Source organism: Sinohyriopsis cumingii, chromosome 3, assembly GCF_028554795.1.
Source record: "Sinohyriopsis cumingii isolate HCF-2022 chromosome 3, ASM2855479v2, whole genome shotgun sequence".
NCBI lineage: Eukaryota > Metazoa > Mollusca > Bivalvia > Unionida > Unionidae > Sinohyriopsis > Sinohyriopsis cumingii.
Window position 1 is genome coordinate 83,527,941 of NC_142963.1, and position 15,781 is coordinate 83,543,721.

At 34.0% G+C, this 15,781-nt stretch overlaps 1 protein-coding gene across 1 annotated transcript in view; it reads right to left on the reverse strand.

Annotated features, from left to right (window-relative positions):
* LOC149803214 (transmembrane protein 94-like) overlaps positions 1–15,781 on the reverse strand; it is a 198,098-nt gene that overhangs the window by 127,884 nt on the left and 54,433 nt on the right. The window contains exon 11 of the mRNA XM_089952840.1: positions 7,783–7,838. Coding sequence (XP_089808966.1) covers positions 7,783–7,838 — 56 coding nt within the window. The remainder of the gene's footprint in view (positions 1–7,782; positions 7,839–15,781) is intronic.

Genomic DNA, 15,781 nt, shown 5'->3' on the forward strand with positions numbered 1-15,781 from the left:
ACTAAAACTGAATATTTAATTCATATTTTTAATTGCGAAGTTACAAAAAATATAGCAAAAGATGAACCCAAGCATACAGAATCTGGCCAAGTGCATTTGCAACATACTGAGAGAATGAAGACACCTTTAGTATACGAATATTTGCTATTCAATCAGGAAGGTAAAAATTACAAGTTTCTTGCAGATTTTTTTTGTTGTTGGAGGTGGGGTATTACAGTTGTCATTCTGCTGGAAACAATGATGTAACAAATGCAATGCTGATAAAGGACATTATTATAACTGTACCAGCAGGTTGAGTTCCCACTTTATACTTTTCTTAGCTTGAGTTAGACAAAAAAAACCTTGAATTTTGCTTTCTCAGAGGTGGGATGGAGTACTTCAACAGCGCCACCTGATGCACGGAAAATGGCATAATTTGAACTGTCATTGTTTTGGTTAGGCAAAAAAGTTCCAGTATACTGTGCTGGCTAACCCAACAATCACAGCCATTTTTTTTCATCCACTCAATACTTAGAGGACCAGTCAGTGTATATTTTGAAATTGTGAAATTGCTGTCTTTAGGCAGTTTCTCATTTATAGATATGTCCCACATGCAGTTCTTGCTAACACCCTTTTCCCATCTATCCACTTAGCTCATGATGAATGCACATTGGACATACTTAATTTTAAAACGAAATACTGAGATAACAGAGTTGTATTTTTTTTGGGGGGGGGGACACCATTAAAATTTAATGAGACCTTTATTCATTAGGACTGGTGATAGAACTTATTTGGGATTTAATTCACAATACCGTAAGTTCTTTTTAAATTTTCATTTTTTTATTCTTGGGAATTAAATAATTTGTTGATTTTTACAAAACTTGTTGGTTTTCACTCTTTACTGTTATAAAACTTTTGGACCTAGAAAGCTGTTTCTGTTTTGATGATTGCTCTTCATGCACTTTTGACTTTATTTTATCTACCTTCTTTTCAAGGTTGCCAAACGAAAGGAACATAAGGCTTTATTACAAAGGTCCCAAGACATCATGAACCAGATTTGGTTTTCATGCAAGAATGCTAGCAGCTATGAACAATTTCTGGTGACTTTTCAGTCCTTGTATTTGAAACATATGTAAACGTTTGCTACTGTATATTTTTGTATGAAATCAAAATTACAGTGCATAATCCTTTAATATCTTCTTATTTCTATTAATGTATATTTTATCCATATATACATCACCAAATCTTTTAGGTATGTCGTTTATTAATAGTAATTTATCTGGAATGTCAGAGTAATGTAGAATATTGAAGGAACATTGATCCAAGCTACATTAACTATTAGCCACATCAACAATGTAGCTTTTGCTTGATGATATAAATTAAGTTATCTTGTAATCTATTAATTTGGGGTCACCATGACAAAACAGACCAGCTTTAGCTGCTATAGGTATTGATTGTGGCATTCTGTCAGAGTATGTAGAGGAGTGTCCTACATCACACCATCAATACACACATAAGTAGATCCTCTCACATGGCCAAGACATTATAAATGCCTACATGAACCTTTGTTGGAGAATGAAGAGCAGACAAAACCTTGGCTCAATCCCAAGAAGGACATCAAAGTGCTGAAAACCTTGGCACAGGTACTCCTGGATCAAAGCTTCCTAAACAGAGTGGAGTATTACTTAAATTTCAGGTATGCCATTTCAGGATTGCAGCAATTGCAAGGTATTTAAAAGAAAAATGTTAAGACCTCTTTAAATGTTTTTAATCTCAACTTAAAATAAATTACTGTATATATTTACCATTTGAAGATCTGAATAAGTTAGCATTCATAAGATGTGTGCACATGATACATGTACAGTGACTCTCCTTCTCAAGTCTTTGGAAAGTTCCGGTATAATACATGCACATCAGGTATAAACAATTCCATGACACTCTATCAATAAACACTTCAGTAAAGATTGTATGTGTGCAAAATTTACCAACAGTAACGATTATTTAATAATTGTATTAATCTGTTAGCAGATTACAAAAGACACACGTAACAAGATTCAAAGTTTTTTATAATTGTAGAAACATTGCTGAGAATTCAAGTTTTTCATCAGCAGATCATGATGTACTGTGCCAAAAGATTTTCATACACCAATCCTGTGTACAGGGTTAGGAATGAGCTAACTGCTTGGGATCACAATATCTATAGTGGCCGAGGTGTTATGAGAAACAAAGAAGGGGAGATAGTGTAAGTTTGTTTCACTACAGGAAATTAGAAATAATTATATATATTGATTGTACATCAGGATCCTTGATTGGACATCAAGCCAGTGGAATATTATTCACATGTACAAGTCATGACAACTTTGTATTAGATATAAGTCATTATAACAAACAGCACACATTTTTTTATATTTGAGGTAAGGAATCTTGATATTTTCATGCATACAGATCTTGTAATTAGTATTGTTATGATTCTAGTGGATATTTATTTTGAATTGAGCAATGACAGTCTAATAATTAGACCCAATGATATGTAAAGCACTTTCCCAGGGGTAATATATGACAAATACATGATTATCACAGGCTAGTGTTGGTAATATGTAACAAGTCCAGGGTCATGACAAGCTAGTGTTGGTAATATGTGACAAGTCATTGATCATGATAGGCTATTGTTGGTAATATTTGACAAGTCATTGGTTATGAATGGCTAGTGTTGGTAATATGTGACAAGTCCATGGTCATGACAGACTAGTGTTGGTAATATGTGATAAGTCCATGGTCATGACATACTAGTATTTTCTAGTAATATATGACAAGTCCATGGTCATGACAGGCTATTGCTAGTAATATATGACAAATCCACGATCATCATAGGCTAGTATTGGTAATATGTGACAAGTCCAGGGTCATGACAAGCTAGTGTTGGTAATATGTGACAAGTCATTGATCATGATAGGCTATTGTTGGTAATATTTGACAAGTCATTGGTTATGAATGGCTAGTGTTGGTAATATGTGACAAGTCCATGGTCATGACAGGCTAGTGTTGGTAATAGGTGACAAGTCCATGGTCATGACATACTAGTATTTTCTAGTAATATATGACAAGTCCATGGTCATAACAGGCTATTGCTAGTAATATATGATAAATCCATGATCATCATAGGATAGTATTAGTATAATGTGCCAAGTCATTGGTCATGACAGGCTAGTGTTGATAATATGTGACAAATCCATTATCATAATTATTTATAATTAGTGTAGACAGGTGGGGTTGTTTTAAATATTATTTTCTAAACATTATACATATTCTCCAATAGCATTTGTTTCACCACTGGGGGCCATTAAAGGTTTGATAAGTATCATTTCATTTATGATAAAACTATATGTCATAAAGAGTGTTTTACTGAAACGCCTTGTCAAGGAGAAATAGCAATCAATTGATTTTAAAGATGGCTACCATGTTATAAGTCACATAAGCATCATTTTCATTTAAGGTCTATATATATATACGAATAAGTTGTTGTTGCAGGGTTTAATGCCATTTTTCAGCACACGATAGGCTATACATGGCGGCCAGTATTAATGGTGGACGAAGAACCCGTGAAAATCTTGGAAAGAACCACTGCCCCACGATAAGCTACTGGCAAGCTTTCTCACATACCCACATTGGCCGAATTGGAGACTCGAACCCACGCAGACAGAGGTGAGATGGCAGTGATCCATAACGGAGAACACTTTAGACCACTCGGCCACTCGGGGCCCCACTATACGAATAAGAAGTGTTAGAATGAAAAACTTGTATCTATATAACTGTTGAGGAGATGTAGAAATAAAAACATTTTCAATATCTACACCATGGCAGCCATGTTGGAGATAAGATAAGAAAAGCATCATTTTCTTTTTGAATCTATTAAATAATCCATAAGTGTTTAATAGAAAACTCTAAGTCAATGAGACCATCTGTTCACGACTTTCCTGCTAACAATTTAAGAAGAGTAGCAATAACAAGTACTTGCTAATGGATGACAGACAACAGACAACATATGATGGAAAAATAGACCTATTTCGGATAAAACTAAAAAATTGAGTATGGTATCATCAGATTTCATTAACCTATGCAAAACTATGAATACTGTGCATGGACCTACTGTAAGTCCACAATGTCATGGTTTAAAAAATTAACATACAATACTAATATAGACAGCTCAATATAATTACAAGAGTATATCACAACAACATCAAGGCCATGGGCTGCATATCAAGCCCCTGTTTAAACACTGATGCAAAATGTGACCTTGACCCCCAAGATAAAAAAATTGAGTGAGCATATTGCAGAATAAATTGTCTCAGCTTCACAATTTGATTCATGCAAAGTATAAACAAAATCCATCAAGGGTTCAAGAAATATATCCAAATTAAAAAACTGTAACCTTAATCTTAATACAAATTAAATATGACTACCTAAGGCCAAAGGAGAGAGCAATCATACTGCAGAATTAAATGTTTAAGCTTTGTAATGATTCAGGTCAAGTATGATGAGAAACTATGAAGAGATTTATGAAATATATGCAAATAAAAAAGACTTTAATCAAAACCATAAGAAACTGTCATCACGATACTGACACTGGGGAAAAAGTGAATGCTATATCTTGTTCTCCAGTAAAATGGACTCAATAAAAACCTGCAAGACATTAAACAAATGTATGATGCAAATATGAATACCTCAGTGATGGTTTCATAAATGGTTTGTCACCTTTTATCATTTTATAATTGTCATGGAATGCGAAATATCTATCATCTTTTCCAAGAACCAAAGCTTGTTTCAAATGTCATTGTGAATGGTACCTCATTTGGTATTGCATCTAAAAATAGATTAATGAAAAATGCATAAAAGTTCCTCTTGCACAGGGTTTAATATCTCCTTACATTCCTCTTTTAACATAAACAGTGTGCATTCAACTGATCTGCAATGGTCAAGTTGCGCATGATGTTGAAAATGTCACCACGTTGTCACATGGTTTGTGTTTGCTTGTGTGCAAAAATTCCAAAATTTCCAAATATTTCTGTTCTTTTACTATTTCAGCAATTTGTTTTTAATATTATACTTGGTTTTGTGAATAGTTCTCTCTCAATAATTATTTTAGAAAAATGATAATTACTAATTATGATGTAGATGTCAGTAACACGTGATTGTTAATGGAAACCAACCCTTTTAGGGTCATACCAACTTCCGTCACTCTTTTCAGATACTGGCCAAAATTGACATCATAAGAGCCATGAAGATTCAAGGATGAATCATGTGCATACTGTTTGTGTTTTGTATCAATATATATTTAGATGCAACTCTGGATACCATTCATGATGCCAGGTGAAACGAACTATAATGAATTTTACATAATTCTGCATTCTGTCCCATACAGTCACCAATGGAATATCTATCACAATATACTTTCAAGACTTTGTCACAATCAATGTAACTGTGATTATCAAAAACATGATTTGTAATATTATTAGTGTGTAAGGAACGTTTAAATGGCATGTAATCAGAATGGAAGGGCCAGAATAAAGCAACTTTTTATATAGATGAAGGTCAGCATTTTTAAAAATAAAAATAGAATCCCACTAGGAGACTAATGCTTTAGTGGGCAAACAGAATTTCCAAGAATTCAAGATAAGACCATTTTCCCCTTTTATGAGTGTTGGGACCATATCTAATGCTTATCAGCTATAACAAAGTTTTCAAATTAGCTGCTGTGGTGGCCATATTGGATGTCAACTTGGCACCATTTTCATTCAGGACAAAGCAGACATCATTAAAAGTATTTTGGTGAATCCATTTCAAGGAAGCAGTGACAACAAGATTTTTAAGATATTCTGGCTGTACAACTGGCACCATTTTCATTTAGGACCAGCAAGTTATCATAAGAAGGCTATTAGTGAAATCCCCATGTAGCTATAACCATACATCTGGAAGTAGTGATAAAAAGATTTTCAAGATAGCTGAGGTCATGTCTGGATGTCAGACTGGCAGCATTGTCACTGAGACCAACTGGACATCGTAAGAAGTCTTAATATGCTACCTTCAAAATAAGAAAAATTGAGAACTCAAACCAAAACTTTCTAGACACACAGCACTTAATCCATATTTTAATGATGACATTGGAATAAAAGTGGAAGGTCAGTAAAAACAATATGAACTGAGTAACATGGTACTGTGGTGCACCCTCTTTATAGCGTTATTCATGGAAGCCATGAAAGGACCAAAATTATAGTCATATTATGGGATGTGTCATAACAGTGCATAAAAACACAGAGTATGGTATGTTCCAACAAAGCTGTGTCATAATATTGCATAAAACACAAAGTGTAAAGGTATGTTCCAACAAAGTTATGTCATAATATTGCATAAAAATGCACATAGTATATATAGGTATATTCCTACAAAGTTGTGTCATAATAGTGCATAAAACACAAAGTGTAAAGGTATATTCCAACAAAGTTGTAATAATATTGCATAAAAATGCACATAGTGTATATAGGTATGTTCCTACAAAGCTGTGTCATAATAGTGCATAAAACACAAAGTGTAAAGGTATGTTCCAACAAAGTTGTGTCATAATATTGCATAAAAATGCACATAGTGTATATAGGTATGTTCCTACAAAGCTGTGTCATAATAGTGCATAAAAACACAAAGTGTAAAGGTATGTTCCAACAAAGTTGTGTCATAATATTGCATAAAAATGCACATAGTGTATATAGGTATATTCCTACAAAGTTGTGTCATAATAGTGCATAAAACACAAAGTGTAAAGGTATATTCCAACAAAGTTGTAATAATATTGCATAAAAATGCACATAGTGTATATAGGTATGTTCCTACAAAGCTGTGTCATAATAGTGCATAAAAACACAAAGTGTAAAGGTATATTCCAACAAAGTTGTGTCATAATATTGCATAAAAATGCACATAGTGTATATAGGTATATTCCTACAAAGTTGTGTCATAATAGTGCATAAAACACAAAGTGTAAAGGTATGTTCCAACAAAGTTGTGTCATAATATTGCATAAAAATGCACATAGTATATATAGGTATATTCCTACAAAGCTGTCATAATAGTGCATAAAAACACAAAGTGTAAATGTACGTTCCAACAAAGTTGTGTCATAATATTGCATAAAAATGCACATAGTATATATAGGTATGTTCCTACAAAGCTGTCATAATAGTGCATAAAAACACAAAGACTAAAGGTATGTTCAAACAAGACAGTGTCTTAATTGTGTATAAAAACACAAGTAAAGCTATTTTCCATCAAGACAGTGTCGTAATAGTGCATAAAAACACACATCAAAGGTATGTTTCAACAAGACTGTGTCATAATGGTGCATACAAACAAATAAAACAGGACATTTCATGATGTGACATGACATACATTTTTCTCAAAGTTGAGAAATAAAATTAAGTGAAATAATTCAAGTAGCAATAATAAAAGAAAATGTTAAGAATCTGATGTGATTCATGGCAATATCCACATTACAAGAACATGTTTAATAGTGAGGGCCACTTTACTTAAAAAGACTCTATTCTATTTGGTATTACATTTATTACAATTATTACATGATGTGCTGACATTCCAATTTAAATTTCGATGAAAGATGATCATTACTAATTGTTTTTACATGAGAAAAGGGAAGCTGAAGAAAATAACAATAATTTACTCAGCTTTGCTGTAGCAAACCACCTTGTTCTCTCAACTAAGAAATGATGAACAAATTCTTAACATAAGAGTTAAACTAACCTTTTGATCATGTGTGATGTCAAGAACTTCAACAACTGCTGGGTTGCCATAACCACCTGAAATAAAAGATCATAATGTTTGCATCACCAGTGTTAAAAGTCTGACAGCCCGAAGGTCCATCTAATTTCAGAGCGGGCCCCTCCTGAATTCAAAGTGACGTGCTCACTGGGATTGTCAAACAAAATCTAACTTGCTGAGAAAACTTTGATGCAATGATGAAATGCGTAAATTTATTTTCAAGATGGATCATGTTGAAAATCTAGTAAATAATTAATATTTATCCCTACGCAGGTCCCTTACCCTTAGGAAGATTGTCTACTTATTATGCTATCGAAAGCTGCAAATTTTGTGTTCAAAACAAAATACATGATTGATGAATGGGCAACAGATTCCCTGGGTTATCATGACTATTGCTCACATGGCTTTAACATACATGTGATTCTAAAATACCACTTTGGATATTTGTGTGCTGGAAACCAGCCAGAACCAGTCTAGTTGGCACTGGAACGGTTACAGCAATTGTTGCAATCACAATGATATGTGGCTGTGTAGTGTGACTGAGGTTACCATGGATACACAAGCTGTTAACTGATTACTTTATTGTTGTAATTTGGAGAGTTTAGGCCAAATGCCAGATGTTTTTAGAGATATAACCAATAAAGGGATCAAATGTAGTCATCTTGGCTTCTGAATCATTGATTAAAAACTGACCATCCATTGGCAGAATTGAGATAAAAAGTAAAGCCCAACTAAAAATGATTTCATCAGAACTCCTTGCATATTTTTTTAAGTCTTGTTTAACTGCTACATGTCTGCAGCATGATGCCCCAGAGCTAGATATCACAATAAACTGCCACACTGCAGACATTGTAGCAATATGACTGAAATTGTTAAAGCTACACAAAAAATATAAATCACACACACAATTGCTGACCTCAGGACCTGAAGGAAAATACTGTTTTACATGAAATTTGCTGAGATCCAAATAAAGACTCAAGTCAGTATAATATTTTGGTTTTATCTTTTCATATTTGAAGTATAGCAATCACAACATTTTGTGACAAATAATATTAAAAAAAGGTGCAATACTGGACATATGGAAATTGGAGTTCAAGCCTGTGGAATTTGAATCGGGGCTCGTGATGTTTTTTAGTCCCCAGCCCTGGGCCTGTGTCTAAAAAATTTTTCTTCGAACACTGATCACTGGCAGTTTGGATACAAGTATCAACACAACAGTTATGATACAAGCATCAACACAACAGTTTTGATACAAGCATCAACACTACAGTTTTGATACAAGCATCAACACAACAGTCTTGATACAAGCATCAACAAAATAGTTTTGATACAAGCATCAACACAACACTTTTGATATAAGGATCAACACAAGTTTTGATACAACCATCAACAACAGTTTTGATATAATCATCAACACAACACTTTTGATACAAGCATCAACACAACAGTTTTGATATAAGGATCAACACAAGTTTTGATACAACCATCAACACCAGTTTTGATATAATCATCAACACAACAGTTTTGATACAAGCATCAACACAACAGTCTTGATACAAGCATCAACACAACAGTTTTGATACAAGCATCAACACAACTGTCTTGATACAAGCACCAACACAACAGTTTTGATACAAGCATCAACACAACCTGTCTTGAAACAAGCACCAACATAACAGTCTTGATACAAGCATCATCACAACAGTTTTGATACAAGCATCAACACAACTGTCTTGATACAAGCACCAACACAACAGTTTTGATACAAGCATTAACACAATTGTCTTGAAACAAGCATCAACACAAGTTTTGATACAAGCATCAACACAACAGTCTTGATACAAGCATCAACACAACAGTTTTGATACAAGCATCAACACAACTGTTTTGATAGAAGCATCAACACAACAGTCTTGATACAAGCATCAATACAACAGTCTTGATACAAGCATCAACACAACAGTCTTGATACAAACATCAACACAAGTTTTCATAAAAGCATCAACACAACAGTCTTGATACAAGCACCAACATAACAGTCTTGATACAAGCACAAACACAACAGTCTTGATACAAGCATCAACACAACAGTCTTGATACCAGCACCAACACAACAGTCTTGATACAAGCATCAACACAACAGTTTTGATACAAGCATCAACACAACTGTCTTGATACAAGCACCAACACAACAGTTTTGATACAAGCATCAACACAACCTGTCTTGAAACAAGCACCAACACAACAGTCTTGATACAAGCATCAACACAACAGTTTTGATACAAGCATCAACACAACTGTCTTGATACAAGCACCAACACAACAGTTTTGATACAAGCATTAACACAATTGTCTTGAAACAAGCATCAACACAAGTTTTGATACAAGCATCAACACAACAGTCTTGATACAAGCATCAACACAACAGTTTTGATACAAGCATCAACACAACTGTTTTGATAGAAGCATCAACACAACAGTCTTGATACAAGCATCAATACAACAGTCTTGATACAAGCATCAACACAACAGTCTTGATACAAACATCAACACAAGTTTTCATAAAAGCATCAACACAACAGTCTTGATACAAGCACCAACATAACAGTCTTGATACAAGCACAAACACAACAGTCTTGATACAAGCATCAACACAACAGTCTTGATACCAGCACCAACACAACAGTCTTGATACAAGCATCAACACAACAGTTTTGATACAAGCATCAACACAACTGTCTTGATACAAGCACCAACACAACAGTTTTGATACAAGCATCAACACAACCTGTCTTGAAACAAGCACCAACACAACAGTCTTGATACAAGCATCAACACAACAGTTTTGATACAAGCATCAACACAACTGTCTTGATACAAGCACCAACACAACAGTTTTGATACAAGCATTAACACAATTGTCTTGAAACAAGCATCAACACAAGTTTTGATACAAGCATCAACACAACAGTCTTGATACAAGCATCAACACAACAGTTTTGATACAAGCATCAACACAACTGTTTTGATAGAAGCATCAACACAACAGTCTTGATACAAGCATCAATACAACAGTCTTGATACAAGCATCAACACAACAGTCTTGATACAAACATCAACACAAGTTTTCATAAAAGCATCAACACAACAGTCTTGATACAAGCACCAACATAACAGTCTTGATACAAGCACAAACACAACAGTCTTGATACAAGCATCAACACAACAGTCTTGATACCAGCACCAACACAACAGTCTTGATACAAGCATCAACACAACAGTTTTGATACAAGCATCAACACAACTGTCTTGATACAAGCACCAACACAACAGTTTTGATACAAGCATCAACACAACCTGTCTTGAAACAAGCACCAACACAACAGTCTTGATACAAGCATCAACACAACAGTTTTGATACAAGCATCAACACAACTGTCTTGATACAAGCACCAACACAACAGTTTTGATACAAACATTAACACAATTGTCTTGAAACAAGCATCAACACAAGTTTTGATACAAGCATCAACACAACAGTCTTGATACAAGCATCAACACAACAGTTTTGATACAAGCATCAACAAAACAGTTCTGATACAAGAATTTGAATCAGGGCTTGTGATGTTTTTCAGTACCTAGCCCTGGGCATGTGTCTAAAAAAAAATTCTTTGAACACTGATCACTGGCAGTTTTGATACAAGCATCAACACAACAGTTTTGATACAAGCATCAACACTACATTATCGATACAAGCATTAAACAATAGTATTGATACAAGCATCAACACAACAGTTTTGATACAAGCTTCAACACAACAGTTTGATACAAGCATCAACACAAAAGTTTTGATACAAGAATCTGAGTCAGGGCTTGTGATGTTTTTAGTACCCAGCCCTGGGCATGTGTCTAAAAAAAATTCTGTGAACACTGATCACTGGCAGTTTTGATACAAGTATCAATACAACAGTTTTGATACAAGCACCAAAACAACAGTTTTGATACAAGCATCAACACAATAGTCTTCATACAAGCATCAACACGACAGTTTTGATACAAGCATCAGCACAACGGTTTTGATACAAGTATCAACACAACAGTTTTGATACAAGCATCAACACAACAGTTTTGACACAAGCATCAACACAACAGTTTTGATACAGGCATCAAAACAACAGTTTTGATACAAGCACCAACACAACAGTTTTGATACAAGCATCAACACAACAGTCTTGATACAAGCATCAACACAACAGTTTTGATATAAGGATCAACACAAGTTTTGATATAAGCATCAACACCAGTTTTGACACAAGCATCAACACAACAGTCTTGATACAAGCATCAACACAACAGTTGTGATACAAGCATCAACACAACAGTTTTGATACAAGCATCAACACTACAGTTTTGATACAAGCATCAACACTACAGTTGTGATACAATCTTCAACACAACAGTTTTGATACATGCATCAACACTACAGTTTTGATATAAGGATCAACACAAGTTTTGATATAAGCATCAACAACAGTTTTAATATAATCATCAACACAACAATTTTGATACAAGCATCAACACAACAGTCTTGATACAAGTTTCAATACAACAGTCTTGATACAAGCATCAACACAACAGTCTTGATACAAGCATCAACACAAGTTTTGATACAAGCATCAACACTACAGTTGTGATAAAAGCATCAACACAAGTCTTGATAGAAGCGTCAATACAACAGTTTTGATACAAGCATCAACACAACTGTTTTGAGAGAAGCATCAACACAACAGTCTTGATACAAGCATCAACACAACAGTCTTGATACAAGCATCAACACAACAGTCTTGATACAAGCATCAACACAAGCTTTGATACAAGCATCAACACTACAATTGTGATAAAAGCATCAACACAAGTCTTGATAGAAGCGTCAATACAACAGTTTTGATACAAGCATCAACACAACAGTCTTGGTACAAGCATCAACACAAGTTTTGATACAAGCATCAACACAACAGTTTTGATACAAGCATCAACACAACAGTCTTGGTACAAGCATCAACACAAGTCTTGATACAAGCATCAACACAAGTCTTGATACAAGCATCAACATAACAGTTTTGATACAAGCATCAACAACAGTTTTGATATAATCATTAACAGTTTTGATACAAGCATCAACACAACAATTTTGATACATGCATCAACACAACAGTCTTGATACAAGCATCAACACAAGTTTTGATACATGCATCAACACAACAGTTTGATACAAGCAACAACACAAGTTTTGATACAAACATCAACAACAGTTTTGATATAATCAATACAACAATTCTGATACAAGCATCAACACAACAGTTTTGATACAAGCATTAACACAACCATTTTGAGACAACAATCAGTACAACAGTTTTGATACAAGCCTCAACACAACAGTTTTAATACAAGCCTCAACACAACAGTTTTGATACAAGTGTCAACATAACAGTTTTGATACAAGCATCAACACTACAGTTTTGATACAAGCATCAACATTACAGTTTTGATACAAGCATCAACACAACAATGTTGATACAAGCATGAACACAACAGGTTTGATATAAGCATTGGTACAGCAGTTTTGATACAAGCATCAACACAAGTTTTGATACAAGCATCAACACAACAGTCTTGATACAAGCATCAACACAAGCTTTGATACAAGCATCAACACTACAGTTTTGATACAAGCGTCAACAACAGTTTTGATATAATCATCAAAACAAGGTTTGATACAAGCATCAACACAACAGTTTTGATACAAGCACCAACACTACAGTTTTGAGTTTTGATACAAGCACCAACACAACTGTCTTGATACAAGCATCAACAACAGTTTTGACATAAGCATCAACACAACAGTTTTGATACAAGCATTCAACACAACAGCCTTGATATGAGCATCAATTCAACACAACAGGTTTAACATAAACATCAATTTAACACCAGCTGTCTTGATATGATCATTAATTCAACACAACAGGTTTAATATAAACATTAATTTAACACCAGCTGTCTGATATGTTCAATTCAACACAATAGTTTTAATATAAACATCAATTTAAAACTAGCTGTCTTGATATGATCATTAATTCAACACAACAGGTTTAATATAAACATCAATGTAACAACAGCTGTCTGATTTGGTCATCAATTCAACACACTAGTTTTAATATAAACATCAATTTAACACCAGCTGTCTGATATGTTCATCAGTTCAACACAATAGTTTTTAATACAAACATCAATTTAACACCAGCTGCCTGATTATGTTCATCAATTCAACACAATAGTTTTAATACAAACATCAATTTAACACCAACTGTCTTCATATGATCATTAATTCAACATAATAGTTTGAATACAAACATCAGTTTAATACCAGCTGTCTGATATGAGGATCAATTCAACACATGTTTTGACATAAGTATCAGTTCAAATACTATACAGCATCATACTTGGCAAAATGGTATACACAATGTATGAAATATAGAAATTTAAACTCTTGTGAAGAAATTACTGTTGTTAAGAAAGGTAAAAATGTTAAAGCAATTTACCTGGGCATTTAAAGAATCAAATCACTTGTTAAGGAAAAATCCAACATGAAGAAAGCATGAAACATATTGTAGCCAATCCACGTGCCAGTCATTTTTGTGAACCCAAAGCAATGACCCATATATCGAGAACTGGACTGAAGGTATGTTGAATTAAGTTCACTTAGTCTCTATAAGTAGGTCATAGTAACCTACTTTCAGGATAAAAGGTGGTGTTACATTATAATTTATAAACTTAAAAATTTCTTGATACCAATGTCAAATGCCATGCAAGATACTCCCCACAGGGATGAAGATCACAATGACAAACATTTAACATACAACATAAATTCAAGTCATAAATTATCAAGTTTCATATATTAAAGGTGAAAAGAGACCATGATAATGCTGCAAAATAAAGGAACCCTGGATATAGTAAAACAAAATAAAGCCTAGTGAAGGATGAAACAGTGAAAATTAAGCTGTTATACTAATCCTACCTTTTTTTACCAGCTGAAAAAGACATACTGTATGTCTGGTTGAGTGTCAGTGCCAAAACATTGCCCTTTTGATCTTATATTTTTGCAGTGTTTACATTCTGTACTAATGGGGATAAGTTATTGTTCTTTTTAAATTTAAATTATTGTAACTTCAACAGATCTTTTATGTTCACTGAAAAAACTAATGATCTCAAATATAACAAAATAACATCCCCAAAATATAACCTGCTATACAGTCTGACCTAAGAACAAGGGCCATAACTCCATCAAATATTGTTCTACAATGCTTATTATTGTATCAATTAAAATCAGAGATGCAGGGCTGTCAGGTACAAGTGGTCAAAATTCTTTATTATAGAATGGAATGGAAATTAAAGCTGAAATTTCAAATTTAAAACAGAAGTTGTCAATTTTCATTAACTATATCACCAGGTGCAGTACAATATTAACAAATGCTTTTCTGTGAGTATTTGAGCAATCCACAAGGCATTTTCCATGTTTGTATTTTTCCTGCAGGCAAAACAAAGCTATATTTACAGCCTCATCATATAAATAATACATTCCACTGTATTATACACCTTGCCTGCTCCCTCTGTCAGATGCACAAACTCAAATTTTCTATGTTTAAATGACTTTTACCTTGACCCTGCCAGTGGGTCAGAGGATGGGTGTATAGTGTATGGTGTATGAATATGAAAGGAAAGTGCTTACTGGTTCTATAGTTCTAGTATGAAAACTATCTCTGCCAGGGTTCTAGACTCATGATATAAAAACTTTTACTGAAAGTAAACCAAGAATTTCAAATGACCAGAACCTTGCCATGGATATCAGAGAGTGGGTTGGTGTCATATCATTAGAAGTATGATCATCCCATTTTCTTATGGATTACACTTGGTCAGTTGAACT